This window comes from Thrips palmi, unplaced genomic scaffold (genome assembly GCF_012932325.1).
Source record: "Thrips palmi isolate BJ-2018 unplaced genomic scaffold, TpBJ-2018v1 HiC_scaffold_5, whole genome shotgun sequence".
NCBI classification, from domain to species: Eukaryota; Metazoa; Arthropoda; class Insecta; order Thysanoptera; family Thripidae; genus Thrips; species Thrips palmi.
In genome coordinates this window covers 5,718,734-5,732,785 of record NW_023144632.1, presented here as the reverse complement: position 1 = coordinate 5,732,785, position 14,052 = coordinate 5,718,734, and the positions used below count along the sequence as shown (strand labels likewise).

Genomic DNA, 14,052 nt, shown 5'->3' with positions numbered 1-14,052 from the left:
AGGCGCTCTGGACTCGGCCTCGCTGTCAAAGTGGCGACGCATCGCGGGTTTTCCAGACCCGTCAGCCTCCTGCTGAAAGACGTCATGGCGTGCACAGACTGACCGAGCGAACGACGCCGCGGCGCGCTGCGGGGCAGCTGGCTCGCCGCGGCTCGCCCGAAGACGGCGTCCACAGCAAATCCGTTCCTGCGAAGGCTGCCCGGCCCGCCGTCAGCCGCGCCGCTCGTCTTAATTACGCACACTCTAAAAAAAATTGTGGTAGAAATCCTATAAAAGTATCGGACGCATTTAACCTATTCGGTATAGGATTTTTCCCACACAGGACATGGTAATTTTACCATATGTCGATATGGCAAAAATCCTATACGTGTTGTTGGGTTTCTACTATATTAGGGTGTGGGAAAAATACCACACCGTGTATGGTAAAAATCCCATACGACTTGTGGGATGTTTTCGTTACGTGAGGTGGTGAAATTCCCATTCATGCCTAGGAAAGCTCATTTAGCGGATAATTGGACATCACTCGGGAGAACATGGCATGGCACCACTTCTCTCGGGATGGCATTCCAAAAATAAAGTTGTGAGGACTCCAGGAGCTGGAACCTTAAACTCAAAAGACGGCCCTGTCCTGTCCAAGCTACTTTTACGCGAGGTGGATCGCTTGGACTGGAAGAAGATCTTGCGTGCACCCAACCTAATGGCCGACCGCAGTCGCCAGCGAGTGGCATCATGGAAATGCGTTTTTCTCTACTATAGTGTAATATTTTGTTCAAAACTGGAAGCCAACGGCTAGGGCTGACACTTACTTAGGCAACAGATGATATAGTTGTCGAAAATTATCCACTTTAGTAACATAAATCGGAAATACTTATTGGTGAACGGGCACGGCGCTCCAAGCGCCACCTAGCGGCAGGTTTGTGAAACCTGGCGCCAGGTGGCTGACAGTGGACCCTTACCCACAGTTCACGTTTTACAAGGTAACTTAACAATAGACGATGTCAAAATGCTTTGGAGCGCTACGTTTATTTTCAGTCTCATTATAATATCACGGAAAATTTCGCAAGGATTTAAAACCATGGCTCATTTACATAAATAGTTCTCAGAGTTGCCGCGATTTTCAGAGACTAACCCATTTCAAGTTTTACTGAAGAAGTCGAAATAATCTAAAACCATATGTGATAATGGGGCAGAACAAGATAGAAAATAACTTTAAAGCGGTGTTAACGAATCGTCTAGTGCCAATTTCTATACAACGGTTTGACACACATGAGCTTTTGTTTACTTTTCTCTGGGCAGTTTAGCCGCCTTAGTCCTTGTGCAGCCTGTTATCAATATTGAATATCCATTTTGTTCCCCTCTCTCCTGAAAAGATTTTTCAGAAATGTTTGGGATTCATACTAATGCGTTGTAGGAAAAGCACTATACAACGGCCTGAAGTAATAGGATTTCTACTAAAAAGTGTGGCAAAAAACCGATCACGAGTATTGGAAATCAAATTCCTATACTCGGTTCGGATTTTTACTACACCGCATTGGCAAAAGAACGAAAAGCATAGGAATTTTCCAAATCACGTATAGGATTGTCGTTTCCCATACCGCAGTTGGTACTTTTACCATACGACGGTGTAGTACAAATGCCATTATTTTTTAGAGTGCAACTAAAGAGACAAACTTCTCCCGATTCTTGTGTTCGCCGAGTTTTTAATAAGCAGCGACGCGCGGTGGGCCGAGGGCGGCGGGCGGCGGCGGGGGCCGGCCGATCCGTGCCGCGGCCCCGAGGCTGCCGTCGGCGACGTGCCGCCGATCTTTACGGTCGGCGCCGTAAAAGGGCGCCGATGGCGGCTCGCGACTCATTCGCCCGGATCCCGGTCCGATTTCCCTCCTCGACCCGCGCGGAGGTGAAAGAGGGGGAGGGGGCAGCCAAGCCATTAAAGCGCGGGAAAAGGTCGGTCGCACCGCAGCCGCGAACAACATCGCGGCCACGTGCCGTCCCGTGCACGGGCGACCGCACCGGCGGCCGCTCTATTATTTACCGACTTTTTTCAAAAGAGTCGACGGTGGAGTGTATGGGGGCGCCCGCGTGTGATAGCGCAGCATCGGGTGACGCTGCACGTGTGGAAACAATGCCTCTGTGAGGCCAAATGTCACGCCGGCCGGCCGGGTCACTCGGTTGGTGTGCGACGAGCCCCAACGTCACTTCCACAGACGACTTACTGTGAGCGGGGGTGCGAACGCCGAGTTTTTTTAGCAGTGGGCCCACGTCGCGGAGTACCGCGGTATCTGGGCAGCACGAGGGGGTATGCGCTCTCTGAACCTGTGTACCGACTATTACGCTATTACGCTCTATTACGCCACAAATTAATCGGAATTTAGCTAAAAACGGCCTAAAACACACCAAAATTGATAAAATTTTGACAATTTCGGCTATTACGCGACTATTACGCGTATTATTACGCGTGCTATTACAGATAGAGTGAACCGACTATTACGCGAGTGCATACCCCCTCGGGGCAGCACTGCCCCGCTCCGCCCTGCTCCACCCAACCCGCCCGGCCAAGGGCTGCTGAAACGACGTGGCTTTTGTGGGCCCGCTTCCTTGCTGCGCGGCCGGGCGCGGCCAAGGGCGCGGCCCTTCCTGATAGCGTTGGTTCGCCACCGCCTTCCTCGCATGATTCGTCAACATACATATCATGCATTATTCACCGGTGGCGATGCGATCAACCGCGGGCGGGCTGGGGTGGCGCGGAGGCCGACCGCCTTTGACGCGGTGCTTCTCTCCGCGGGACGTCGCGCCACCGCGGCGCTCGCACCGGCGGTGCGAAGGACGAGGGACGAAGGAAGACCCTGAGTCGTCTGCCTTTGAAAGCGTCCCGCCGCGGCCCGCCCCGCCCCGCCCCGCCCCGCCCCGCCCCGCCCCGTTCGGCCTGCACCGAGTAATCAGAGCTGCTTCGGCTTCGCTCTGGCCTGGAGGCGCTGGAGACGGTGGAGGCGCTGGAGACGGTGGAGGCGCTGGAGACGGTGGAGGCGCTGGAGACGGTGGAGGCGCTGGAGACGGTGGAGGCGCTGGAGACGGTGGAGGCGCTGGAGACGGTGGAGGCGCTGGAGACGGTGGAGGCGCTGGAGACGGTGAAGGCGCTGGCTGGCGCAAAAGCGGTCCGGGCTGGGCTGGGACGGACCCACTCGCCCGCCACCCTTTGAGACGCAGTCGGCCGCGGGGCCCACTGCAAAACCGCGCCCATGTTGCGTCCGTGCTGCAGTGCTGCCACCACCCGCATGGCAGGCTTCGGCACGGCCCGAGCGGCTCGGCCGGGAAGATCAAGAAGTTTGGCCGCGACCAGGCTTCGCATTCGCAGTCTTTCTGTAGGGGCGACGGCAAAGTCTTTATTGCCGGTCGAGGAGGGTGGGGAGGAGGCCCGTCGGCTGCTTTTTCATAAAGCTTGATGACGCCAAGCTCGACGCCAAGCTCGACGCCAAGCTCGACGCCAAGCTCGACGCCAAGCTCGACGCCAAGCTCGACGCCAATCTCGACGCCAAGCTCGACGCCAAGCTCGACGCCAAGCTCGACGCCAAGCTCGACGCCAAGCTCGACGCCAAGCTCGACGCCAAGCTCGACGCCAAGCTCGACGCCAAGCTCGACGCCAAGCTCGACGCCATGCTCGACGCCAAGCTCGACGCCAATCTCGACGCCAAGCTCGACGCCAAAGGAAGTGCTTCGCCAATTGCTTTCGAAGGGCCGGTGATGCCGGCAGCAGCGCGCACGAAGTAATGAGCACACTGCCCGCTTATTGCGTGGTCCGTCAGTCCTCCGTCAAATTCGCCTAAACTTTGTTGCTCAAGTCGGACTTATTAAATAATATTAGAATTCCAAATTATTTGTGAAGTAAAAAGAAATGAAACAGATCGGCACAGCGTCCGGAACGTCGCCTTTTTAGTCCATTTGCGCCAATTTGGCCAATTCTGTTTCTCCCCCCGCAGACTTACAGCGGCCAGAGAACGAGGAGGGGGGGGGGTGCCTACTCTTCTCGCTCCCAGACGCTCATTGTCCGTCATCCCACTCCTTTTGCCTCGCCAGCGACTCAGAGTTCGTCGGCCCCCGCTGCTGGGCCAAAGCGCCAAAGCCCCTTCCCTTCACTTCATTGGGAATTCGCCACACCGTGAGTGGGCGGACGTGGAGGCGGACCTGGAGGGGGACCTGGAGGGGGACGCACCAGCCACGCCGAGTGTCCGGGCGGTGTGCCCAGCGTGCAAATCCAGCCTACCTATGCCCGAAAACCCTACGAGGTACGAACTGAACTCTTCAACTTGTCATACAAAGAAATAGTTCGTAAAATTCGTAGTGTTTTCTTTGCATACTTATGTATGGTCAAAATAATTTGTTGCGACTGGCTACTTTTGTTTGTGAGGCCTAAAAGAGTTTACGTGTTTTTGAGACTTGTTTTGACAGCGGTAACCGAACCTAATCCAACCTAACCTCCTCTGCGCGATGATATTCTGTCCACGCCGTGCGGCGCTGTGCGGTTCCCTCTCCAGACGGCGCGTTTTATCATCAGATCCCCAGCAGCTGGAAGGCTTCTAGCGCCCCCCTCCCCCTTTCCGCGACACTGCCAAGGGCAAGAGCGTCGTCTCCCAGCGCCGGCTCCAGCAGTCGCGCTGCCTCCAGCCGCCTCCAGCGGTCACGCTGCCGCCAGCGTGTTAACTCGATTACAACTCGAGATTGCCCAAGTTATGTCTCGCCCGGTTTCGAGAAAGAGCCGAGGATGGCGAGTCTTGCTGCAAGGCGGTGGTCGGCGGGGAGGCGCCCGCCCCGCACCGCGCCCGGCACACTGCGCCCCGCACTGCGCCCTAACCGCCCTCATCGTGTCAGGAAGCGTTCTCTGCTCTTCGTCCTAACACGTTTAGTGTGTTCGGTAATTGCTTTATTGTTTCCTCGGCAAGGCCGTTTGTAGGCGCAGCGGAGAGCGTGGGCGAGTGTGTGTGTATATGTGTGTGCGCGCGCCCCCGTTTGTGTGTGTGTGTGTGTGTGTGTGTGTGTGTGCGTTAGTGTGGGTGGGTGGCCGAGTGGTCGAATGTCGCTTTGTGGGGCAGCAGGTTAAGGGCGGCCCAGCTGCGGTGCGTCTGTGTGACTGTGTGGCAGTTTGGTGTGGGCCACGGCAGGATGCGGGGTTCCCGGGGGAGGCAGGGGAGGGGGAGGGTAAGGTCATATGGAAGATAGGTCTGCGCAACCGAGATGCATGCTGGGAGACCGGGCAGCTAATCCCTCCCGAATCCGTCGCCGGCCGCAGCGGAGGACCGCCTACCTGCCTGCCAGCCTGCCTGCCGGCTTGCCCGGTCTCCCAGCATGCATCTCGGTTGCGCAGACCTATCTTCCATATGACCTTAGGGGAGGGGGGGTCCTCGCTGTCCAACCGGATCGCTGTCTGAGCGGTTCGAGTACTCACGGAACATTCGACTTTCTAGCTTTGTCGGTCTGCTCCGTGGCGGGTTGGGGCCGTACTCGCAACCACGGGGGGATTCAGGAAAGTCTTTTCGTCGCTCTGACTGTCGCAGTCATGGTGCTCTCTGTGAGGGGCGCGAGAGAGACGGAGTGACAAGCCGCTCTTCTGTATCTCACGGCTGTCACCGTCCTCGCAGTAGTTAAAACCTCTTCTTCCCGACTACCCCTTGTTCTCTTCCGTCCCCGCTCCGGAGTGGGAGGGGAGTTTCGCCACGGCAGACTCGCGGTGGCGGATCAAAAGCGCCCGAGAGGGCCCCAGCTGCCTGTTTGAGATGACGGCGAGATTGGCGGTTTTCTCTGGGACGCCAGGGCGCCTCGAGAGCGCAATTTCCGGGGCGCTGCTGCTGCGCCTGCCACGCCTGCCGGAACACACAGGCCATGTGCGTACGCCGCGAGGGGCCAATCACTAGTGCACTCTTGAGTGCACCGAGGGGGAAACGACTGAGAAATTTTGTGTACATCGGATAGGGATAACCCCGGATAACCCGCGGATTACCTCCGGATTACATCGAAAAATTCCCAGGATTACCATTGGATTACGCCGGATTACCCCGGATTACCTCAGAATTTCCCCGGATTACTCCGGATTACGTCAGAGCTTCCCCGGATTACTTCGAAATTTCTGGTTATCCGGATAACGGATAACCAATTTGCTGTACACCGGATAACCGACGTCGTTTCTCCTCAACTCATGTGCACAGACAGCTTGGGCTGTACTCAGTGTCCTCACATGTTTAAAAAGAGCAAAGTTCTTTCGTCGTGATGCCTGTCGTCTAAGCTTTTTAACTTTCAACAATAAATGAAAGGTATGAGAATTGGAAGGTGTGCCCATCCGGACAGATTGATTTCCTCTATCAGTTTTTAAGAAAGTGTTTTCATGGGGACGGCTTTATTGTGTCCGCCAAAAAGGCGTCAAAAACACATTTTTAATGTAGATGCTGTTTAAAAAAAAGCCGGATGTCGGCAATTGGCGGCAATGGGTTGGGATAGGGTCCAAGCCCTGTTCCAAATAAGCCTCCGTGCTGTCGGGCTGAATGCGACCGCCGATATGTACACGTGAGTCTCGGTGCTCTCTTTGTGCCCGCGTCGATGGCCTGGCTCCGCTCCACGTGGCCGTGAACGCGAGGGTGGCCCACTGGGTGGGTGGGGCTTGCGGGGCGGGCCGTGGCGCCGCCGTGGCCCGCTGGCATCGAAGCATTCCAATGGGGGCTGCCCTACCAGTTGCTTCGACACCCAGCGCCGCTGGGCGGCGCGGCCGTGGGCGCGCTTCCTAGGCCTCTGGGCGCCGTAGGGCGAGGCTGCCGCAGGAATCCGGATTCCACAGTGCAGTTCCTGGATCCAAGGCGGCTCTTGGGCCTCCTGGCGCCATACGGCAAGGCTGCCGCAGGAATCCGGATTCCGCAGTGCAGTTCCTGGTTCCAAGGCGCCTCTTGGGCCTCCTGGCGACATACGGCAAGGCAGCCGCAGGAATCCGGATTCCACAGTGCAGTGCCAAAGGGCGCACCCGGGACGGCCCAGGGAACCCAGCTGCCTCTCGTGCATACATGCCTCAATCAAGGCCTCAAAGGATCGGCCGAGGCCTTCCGGGTCGAAGGTGGTGGTGGTCAGGGCTAGGGCAGGCAGCGCCAGCGCAGCCGAGCGCAGCGCACGGCAGCTTCAACAGCATCCTCTCCAGTAGTCCGCGACACTACTGTACACACTAAACAAATCGATCTGGCGAGCCGGGCCGTCCGGGCCGAGCGACGGCCAGACGAGTCCCTCGATAAGGAAATGGCCCCGTGATGGAGAACGCGATAGCGTATCTCAGCAATTTCCTGTGCGCGTAGGTGTGCGCGCGCTCGTGTGCGTGCGCGTCGCGTCGCGCAGGGCCCAGGATACGTCCTCAGCTGGCTCCGGGCAATGTGAGTCACGAGCGTTGGCAGCTCAGCGCGACCGGAAGAGGTGCCTGGAGAGGAGCCGCCTCGCTACAGTGTGCGCGCCACGCTTGTTCTTGTCACCCTGAAGCCCCTGAAGGCCCCGAAGCAGCAAAACAGCCGGAGTCCCTTTGGCGGTTCGCTCCAGTTCGGTCGTGTGCTGCCCGGCGCTCCCGCTGGACAGCGTCCCTCGCCCCCATCCGCCGGAAACGAGATGAAACGGAAGCCGAGTCGCACATCACAGCTAGCTCTCTTCCCAATTGGTTCTCGTTCGGCTCGCGAGAGCAGCGCGTGTGTGTTTTCAGCAGCCTGAAAATCCACCGCGGTGGAAAGAATGCAACGCTGCCTGCTTTGGCATATTGCTTGCCCTTCAAAATCCCGGCCCGTCGTTCGCACGGGCCGAAGGCAGGCACACTGCCCGCACGCTGTCAACACGGTGTTCACCTCGTGCGCCCCCACCACGCGCCGCCCCGCGCCGCCCCGCTGCCCAAGGTTGTCTCCAAGAAAGGAGCGACCGCCATATGGCAACCCCTGCCCCGCCAGCCCGACGGGCCGCCGGGCCGCCACACCCCACGTCAGCGAGCCCCGCTTCACCACGCCGCCACGCCGAGCGCCACGCCCCTGCAGGGGCCCTGCCGAGCGATTCCGAAGCGTCGTCTCGTCGCTTTGTCTCTTTTGCACCCCCGCGGAGCCCGCGGAGCGCCCCACGAGTGCGACAGAGACGGAGTGGCTGGCCGGGCCGTGGCCGTGCGGGGCTCACTCTCACGCTGCGCGAGGGCTGCGCTGCTTTTGGCGCGGTCGGCGATTTCGCCGGGACCTCGACCGAGACGCACCGTGCCGCCCTTCGGGGGAGCTCGATAAACGGCCACGGTTTTATTGCCAACACGAAATGCTGCGCTGGCGACCCCCCGCGTGGCACAGTGGGCCAGAAGGCCGGTGGGGGCGGCCGAAACTCTAGATGCGTTTTGAGCTCCACAGTCGCTAAACAGGCCTCGAACCGCGCGTGTGACCCCACCAATGGATAGCTCTTCGAACGAGGAATCCATAAGTGGGGTCACACGTTCTGTTCGAGTCCTGTTTAGCGACCCTGGAGCACAAAACGCGTCCGGGATTTTGACCGCCTCCACCGGTCTTCTGACCCACTGTGCGCGGCGGCTGGAGGAGGCTGTCGGGGTGGACCTAACTCCGCCACTTCACACTCGCCCGACCCGACCTGGAGCGGAGCGCAATGGGGGAATTATCTAGTGCGGGCCGCCCGGCCCGAAGCCCGGCCCGAAGCCCGGCCGCCCGCTGCGGCACAGTGGGCAGGCTGGGCAAGGCAGGCAAGGCAAGGCCCGTGAGGTGTGGCGGGGCCAACCTCACGCCGCCCCGCCGCGCCGCCCGCCGCGCCGCCCCCGCCGCGCCGCCCCCGCCGCGCCGCCCCGCCGCGCCGCCCCCGCCGCGCCGCCCCCGCCGCGCCGCCCCCGCCACGCCGCCCCCCGCGCCACCCCCACCCCCCGCCCGGTCCACTATTATCTGAGCCACTGTCGGCCCCTGCCTCCCGCCCACCACGGCCACATACAGGCCCCATAGTTTGAACAACAAGGTGCGGCACGCAGCGCGTCCAGGAATTTTTAATATTGTCCGTTCTCCCTCCCTCTTCTACCTCTGTCCCTCTCTCCGGCCAACAACAAACACTCCCGCCTGCTGTGGTCCACTGCGTGACGCACGGTGACGCAGCAACGCGGCAGCAGCCCAACCGGGCCCCAACTAGCTAGCGGCCATCTGGACGTCCACGGATCATCATCCATCCGGGAGAATAAATATGTGCGCTCGGAAGTCTCCGAAACAATGACGCTTTGGTTCCCGCAGCTGCGCGCTGTTGTTCAAACTCGGAACACAATGGGCAGAGCAGGGCGAATAGGCGGCGCACGAAACGACATGCGATCAATGCACGCGCGCCGCGCACCCACTCGGAAACACGCACACACACGCACACACACACACACACACACCTACACACTAAATCGACAGTCCCGGTGCCGAGGCGGACCTTTCTTTCCCCCGGCCCTTCGAGGCACTCGTATATGCGCACTCGTGCCCCTGCCGAGTGATTCCGGAGAAACGCCTCGTCGTTCTCTCTCTCTCTCTCTCTCTCTCTCTCTCTCTCTCTCTCGCCGCTGCGGACCGACCCCGCGAATGCGACAGAGACAGACACACAGTGTGCGCGGCACACATGCGAGGCACTCGTGCGTGCACCGCGCAAAGAGTCGCTCTCAGAAGGTCCTTGTGGGAATGCGGGCGGGGCGCGCCATTGTGCGGCTCGGCTGCTGGCTGACGAGGAAAAGCGCCGCAGCTCGCTCATCACGGGTATCATGAGGGCAGCGAGATTGCCGCCCTCGGCACCCTCGGCCCGCTTGCCACATACCTGCTGGAGAGAGAGAGAGAGAGACTCCCCATCAGAGACAGCGACGGGCTCGTAGCGGGGCCGAGCGGGGCCGAGCGGGGCCCAAGCGCGCGGCCCTCAGCCCCAGCGCGGGGCCCGGAGGCTGCGAGGTCCACGCGGCGAAAGTGCCGTTCTGTCTCTCTGTCGCACGCACGAGGCGGCCCGCAGGGGGGAGCGAGAGAGCGATAGTGACAAGCCACATTTTCGGACGCTCGACCGAAGTCCGCGCATTCGGCATTCAGAGGGAGAAATAATGAGGGGACGACGATCATTCATGTCGTTTGATCCTCTCTCTCTCTCTCTCTCTCTCTCCCTCTCTCTCTCTCTCTCTCTCTCTCTCTCTCTCTCCAACGCAGACCCGGGTCGCTTTGATATTAGCCCATGCACACACACACACACACACACATCCCTACACACACGCGCGCGCACTCTCTCTCTCTCTCTCTCTCTCTCTCTCTCTCTCAGACACACACACTCACTCACACACACACACACACACACACACACACACACACACACACACACAATGAAGAGCGTGTCCGACTGCCCCGTTTGCGTCCGCCAGATTTATGGTGGTGGTCGCTCGCCGTGCGATGGCCGTAACTGCCCCGTGCCGCGCCGCCAACTGCGCGCTTTTGGGCCGGGCCGCGGCGAGCCCGGGCGAGGGGCGCCGCGACACCCTACACTACACCCCGAGCCCGGGGTGGGGCGGGGCGCGGCGCGGCGGGGCGGGGCGGGGGGCAGGCTGATTGGTGCGGTCAGCGCGGCCTGAGTTATGCGACGATTATGACGCGTGTGAACAAAGGTCATTAGCAGGGAGGAGAAGGGACGCGTGCGCCATCGGCGTGGTGTCCGGACGAAAAAGGAGGAGGGGGGGCTGCAGATGAATTGGAGAGCCTTGAGGAGAAGCCCGCTCCCTCATCACGCTGCCTTTGTCATGCAAAGTCGCGTCCTCCTTAAAAAGAGGAGCGGCGCCTTCGCCTTCGCCCAGGGAAAGACGCTCGGGGAGACGCGGGCCCACTGTGTTGCGGCAGGGAAAGAGGGAAAACATCTGGCTGTCTGTGTGTCCCAGTGTCTCACGCCCTGTGCTTGTTTTGCGTCCACAGGTCCTGGGCTCCCACAACGAGTTCCACTTCGTGCACCCCTCTCTGGCCCCGGCACGCACCAAGCGCTCCGTGCCCCACACCAGGAAGCTCAAGGTCGACCCCTTGGTGAGTGACGTACTTTTGCCAACTTTTCCGCGTTTCGCCGGAGTCTGGCCGAGAGCCATAGCCGCCGAGAGACACTCTCAATGTCGATGGAATGTATTCCGCGGGTTGCGCACTGGCAGTGTCACATTTTGTGACTTGAAACCGGGGGCGGTCCAAGTACCCTCAATGCGGAGACTCGGCCAGCACTCCCTGGAGCGAGCCCTGGAGGCCCGTGCGCGCGCGGAGCAATGCCAGAGACTCCTTTGTGCAGTACACTGGCGGGAGGTTTTCCAGCACTTTCCTGTTTTGAAAACATCCCCGCTTGCAGGTGAAGCACGCGGCCCAGCAGCCGGGCTTCCTGCGCGTCAAGCGCGGCTACAAGCCCTTCAAGGTGGAGTCGCTGGTGGGGCCCCTCCGGCCCTCGCAGGACCCCACGGACCCCTACTTCAGCTTCCAGTGGTACCTCAAGAACACGGGCCAGAACGGCGGCAAGCCCAAGCTGGACCTGAACGTGGAGGCGGCATGGGCGCAGGGCATCACGGGCAAGAACGTGACGACCGCCATCATGGACGACGGCGTGGACTACATGCACCCCGACCTCAAGTTCAACTACGTGAGTACCGTGACCCTCATGCCGAGGCCCTCAAACGCGCTTCCCGAGAGTGACTTTGCGTCTCTGTCTGCAGAACGCGAGGGCGAGCTACGACTTCAGCAGCAACGACCCGTTCCCCTACCCACGCTACACGGACGATTGGTTTAACAGGTGAGGCTTCGATTCAACGGGACGGGGACTGACTGTCTGTAGAGCGAAGTGGTGTCCCGGCCCGTCGGGGCGTCGGGGCCCGTGCCGCAAGCAATCAGGCATGAACGCTTTGTCCGACCGTACGCGCCTACGTGGGTTTTCACCTTTATTCACGGGTGTGACGTCATGTCCGAGTAAAAATGTTTGTGTGTGACAAAGAATGGAACGGAATGAATTGAAACAAACACCATTCTGCCGTGGCGTCGCCTAGAGCTACCCAGCACAGGATGCTTCTTGGTGGACTGCCCGGTCCTCAGGAACAACAAATATTGTTGTGTCTTTTGTTTTGGTCACAACTGTGTTGTTCCGTTTGCATTGCCCGAAAAACAGGGTTTGTCGAGGCGGGCAGTGGGCGACAGAAATCCTCTTTGCGTCGCGCTCGCAGTAGTGCCACACACGTAGCGCTCTCCGAAATGCAAACACCACGAGCGGGCCGGCCTGTTTGCACTGCCACTGTAAATTGTGCCGCCCAATCAATCGGATAGTTCGGCACGGTCGGCACGTTCAGGGGGATACGCACTGTTGAATTCCGCGCGAAAAGTTTTTAGGAAAATAAAAACAGTACCTCACAGTCGGTGGCAGGCGAGAGCGTAGAGGCGTTGACACGCAACAACGAGGTTGGTAGTTCGAGTCCCGCAATTTCTTCGCTCTTTTCTGAAGGCTAAGAGTGCGGAGCGAATCAAACCTGGCTAGGGTCGTAGGGTCAATTTTTTTAAATTTTATTTTAAACCAAATTTTTAAGAGAGTGGCGTATACAACTCCGTTGTGGAGAGAAGGAGGTTGGACAAATCCCCCCCCCCATACCCCTCCACATCTCACTGCCCACACCACGGCCGAAGTCAAAGCCAGGCCTGTCAATTTTCCAGCGAGTGCAAAAGAGTCCCCTCGAGCCTCTGGGCGGTAAAGCCCCCCGAAATTAGGGGGCTGAGTGGCGAGTAACTTGGTTCATTCAGCAATTATCAGGATCCGAGAGAGGGGGCTCTGTCTGGCCGGAGTGATTCCGAAAAGCGGTTAGTCGCTCTATCCCCCTCGCACCCTCACGGAGAGCCCCGTGAGTGCGACAGAGACGAAGCGACCTTCCTGAATCGCTCGGCTGGCGCGCCTTGAGGGGCAACCCCAGTTAGGGTTACTTATTCAGAACCCGGCTGCCTCGGGCCGCCTCGGGCTGCCCCGCGCTGCCTCGGCCGCTGTCGTGTCTCTTCACCCCTTCCTCCCAGTGCCCCGTGCAGTTGCCAAGGTCACCGGGTGAAGCCAGGGGAAACCCCCTCCTTTTCCCCTTTCATACGAAGAATTACCGGTTTAGAGTCGCGTCAGTCGCCGTGCGTTGACGCGTGTGTCAACTCCACTTTGCCCTGAGCCTTCTTCAAGAGGGATTAGGCAGAGCCGCGGAGTCCAAACGTCAAACGACGGGAGATTGGTCTTTTTTTAACCTGCGAGGCGCAGGGAGACATTTTGCGGGGAAACTACGGCTGACCGGTTTCTGCGGCACCCGAGCGGGGTTTTCGTCGCAGTCACCCATCTTCTGAATTGGCTAGCTGGAGCGCCCGGGGACCGAGGGGCCTGCAATCTGCTGACAGCACTCTCTGTTGTCCCGAAGCACCGAGAAACACTGCTGCTTCCAGTTCGGTTTCCGACTTCCCCCAAGAGCCATGCCGGGGCTGTGGCACAGTGCGTGGACCAGCCACGCCACTCCACGCCTCCCACTTTAATTTCCTCTCCCGTCCTGGAGATGCGACAGGACAGGTCGGCGCCCCGCCCCGCCCCGCCCCACACCCTCCTCTCTTCCGCGCTGACGCCGTGCTGTCTGGCAGTAAGTCCTGCGGAAGTGGCATGGCTGGCGCATGGTTATTCAGCCGCACACTGTGAGGCCCGCAGCGCTTCGCAGCGCTTCGCCCCGGAAGCGCGCACTCGCGGTACTCCGACGCCAACAGCAGCGACTCGATACTTGTTTGGCTTTCCTCAGTGTTGACTCGGTTGCGTAACTTCCGGGCCTTGCGTCACATTTCTTCAGTGGTTTCCAAGAACCCGCCCTGTCTCTCGACATTTGACGCCCAGCTTCGGCAAAAACAGGCGGTTTCAGACGGCCCGGGGCCAGGACAGGACCTGCTGGAGAGAGATGGCGTTGGCATCCGGTGCTGGTTGTGAGCGAGAGGCTCCGAGAGGTGGCACACCCCCAGCCCTCCCAGCGCACGTGACGCTAGGTGTCTTGTTAGTCGCAGCTCGGGATCA

General features: G+C 59.7%; 1 protein-coding gene across 1 annotated transcript in view; it reads left to right on the top strand.

Annotated features, from left to right (window-relative positions):
• Positions 1-14,052, top strand: part of LOC117650796 (neuroendocrine convertase 2) — a gene marked incomplete at its 5' end in the record, with an annotated part of 35,939 nt that overhangs the window by 5,986 nt on the left and 15,901 nt on the right. Inside the window, 3 exons of the mRNA XM_034394398.1 lie at positions 10,938-11,042; positions 11,350-11,634; positions 11,708-11,784. Coding sequence (XP_034250289.1) covers positions 10,938-11,042; positions 11,350-11,634; positions 11,708-11,784 — 467 coding nt within the window. The remainder of the gene's footprint in view (positions 1-10,937; positions 11,043-11,349; positions 11,635-11,707; positions 11,785-14,052) is intronic.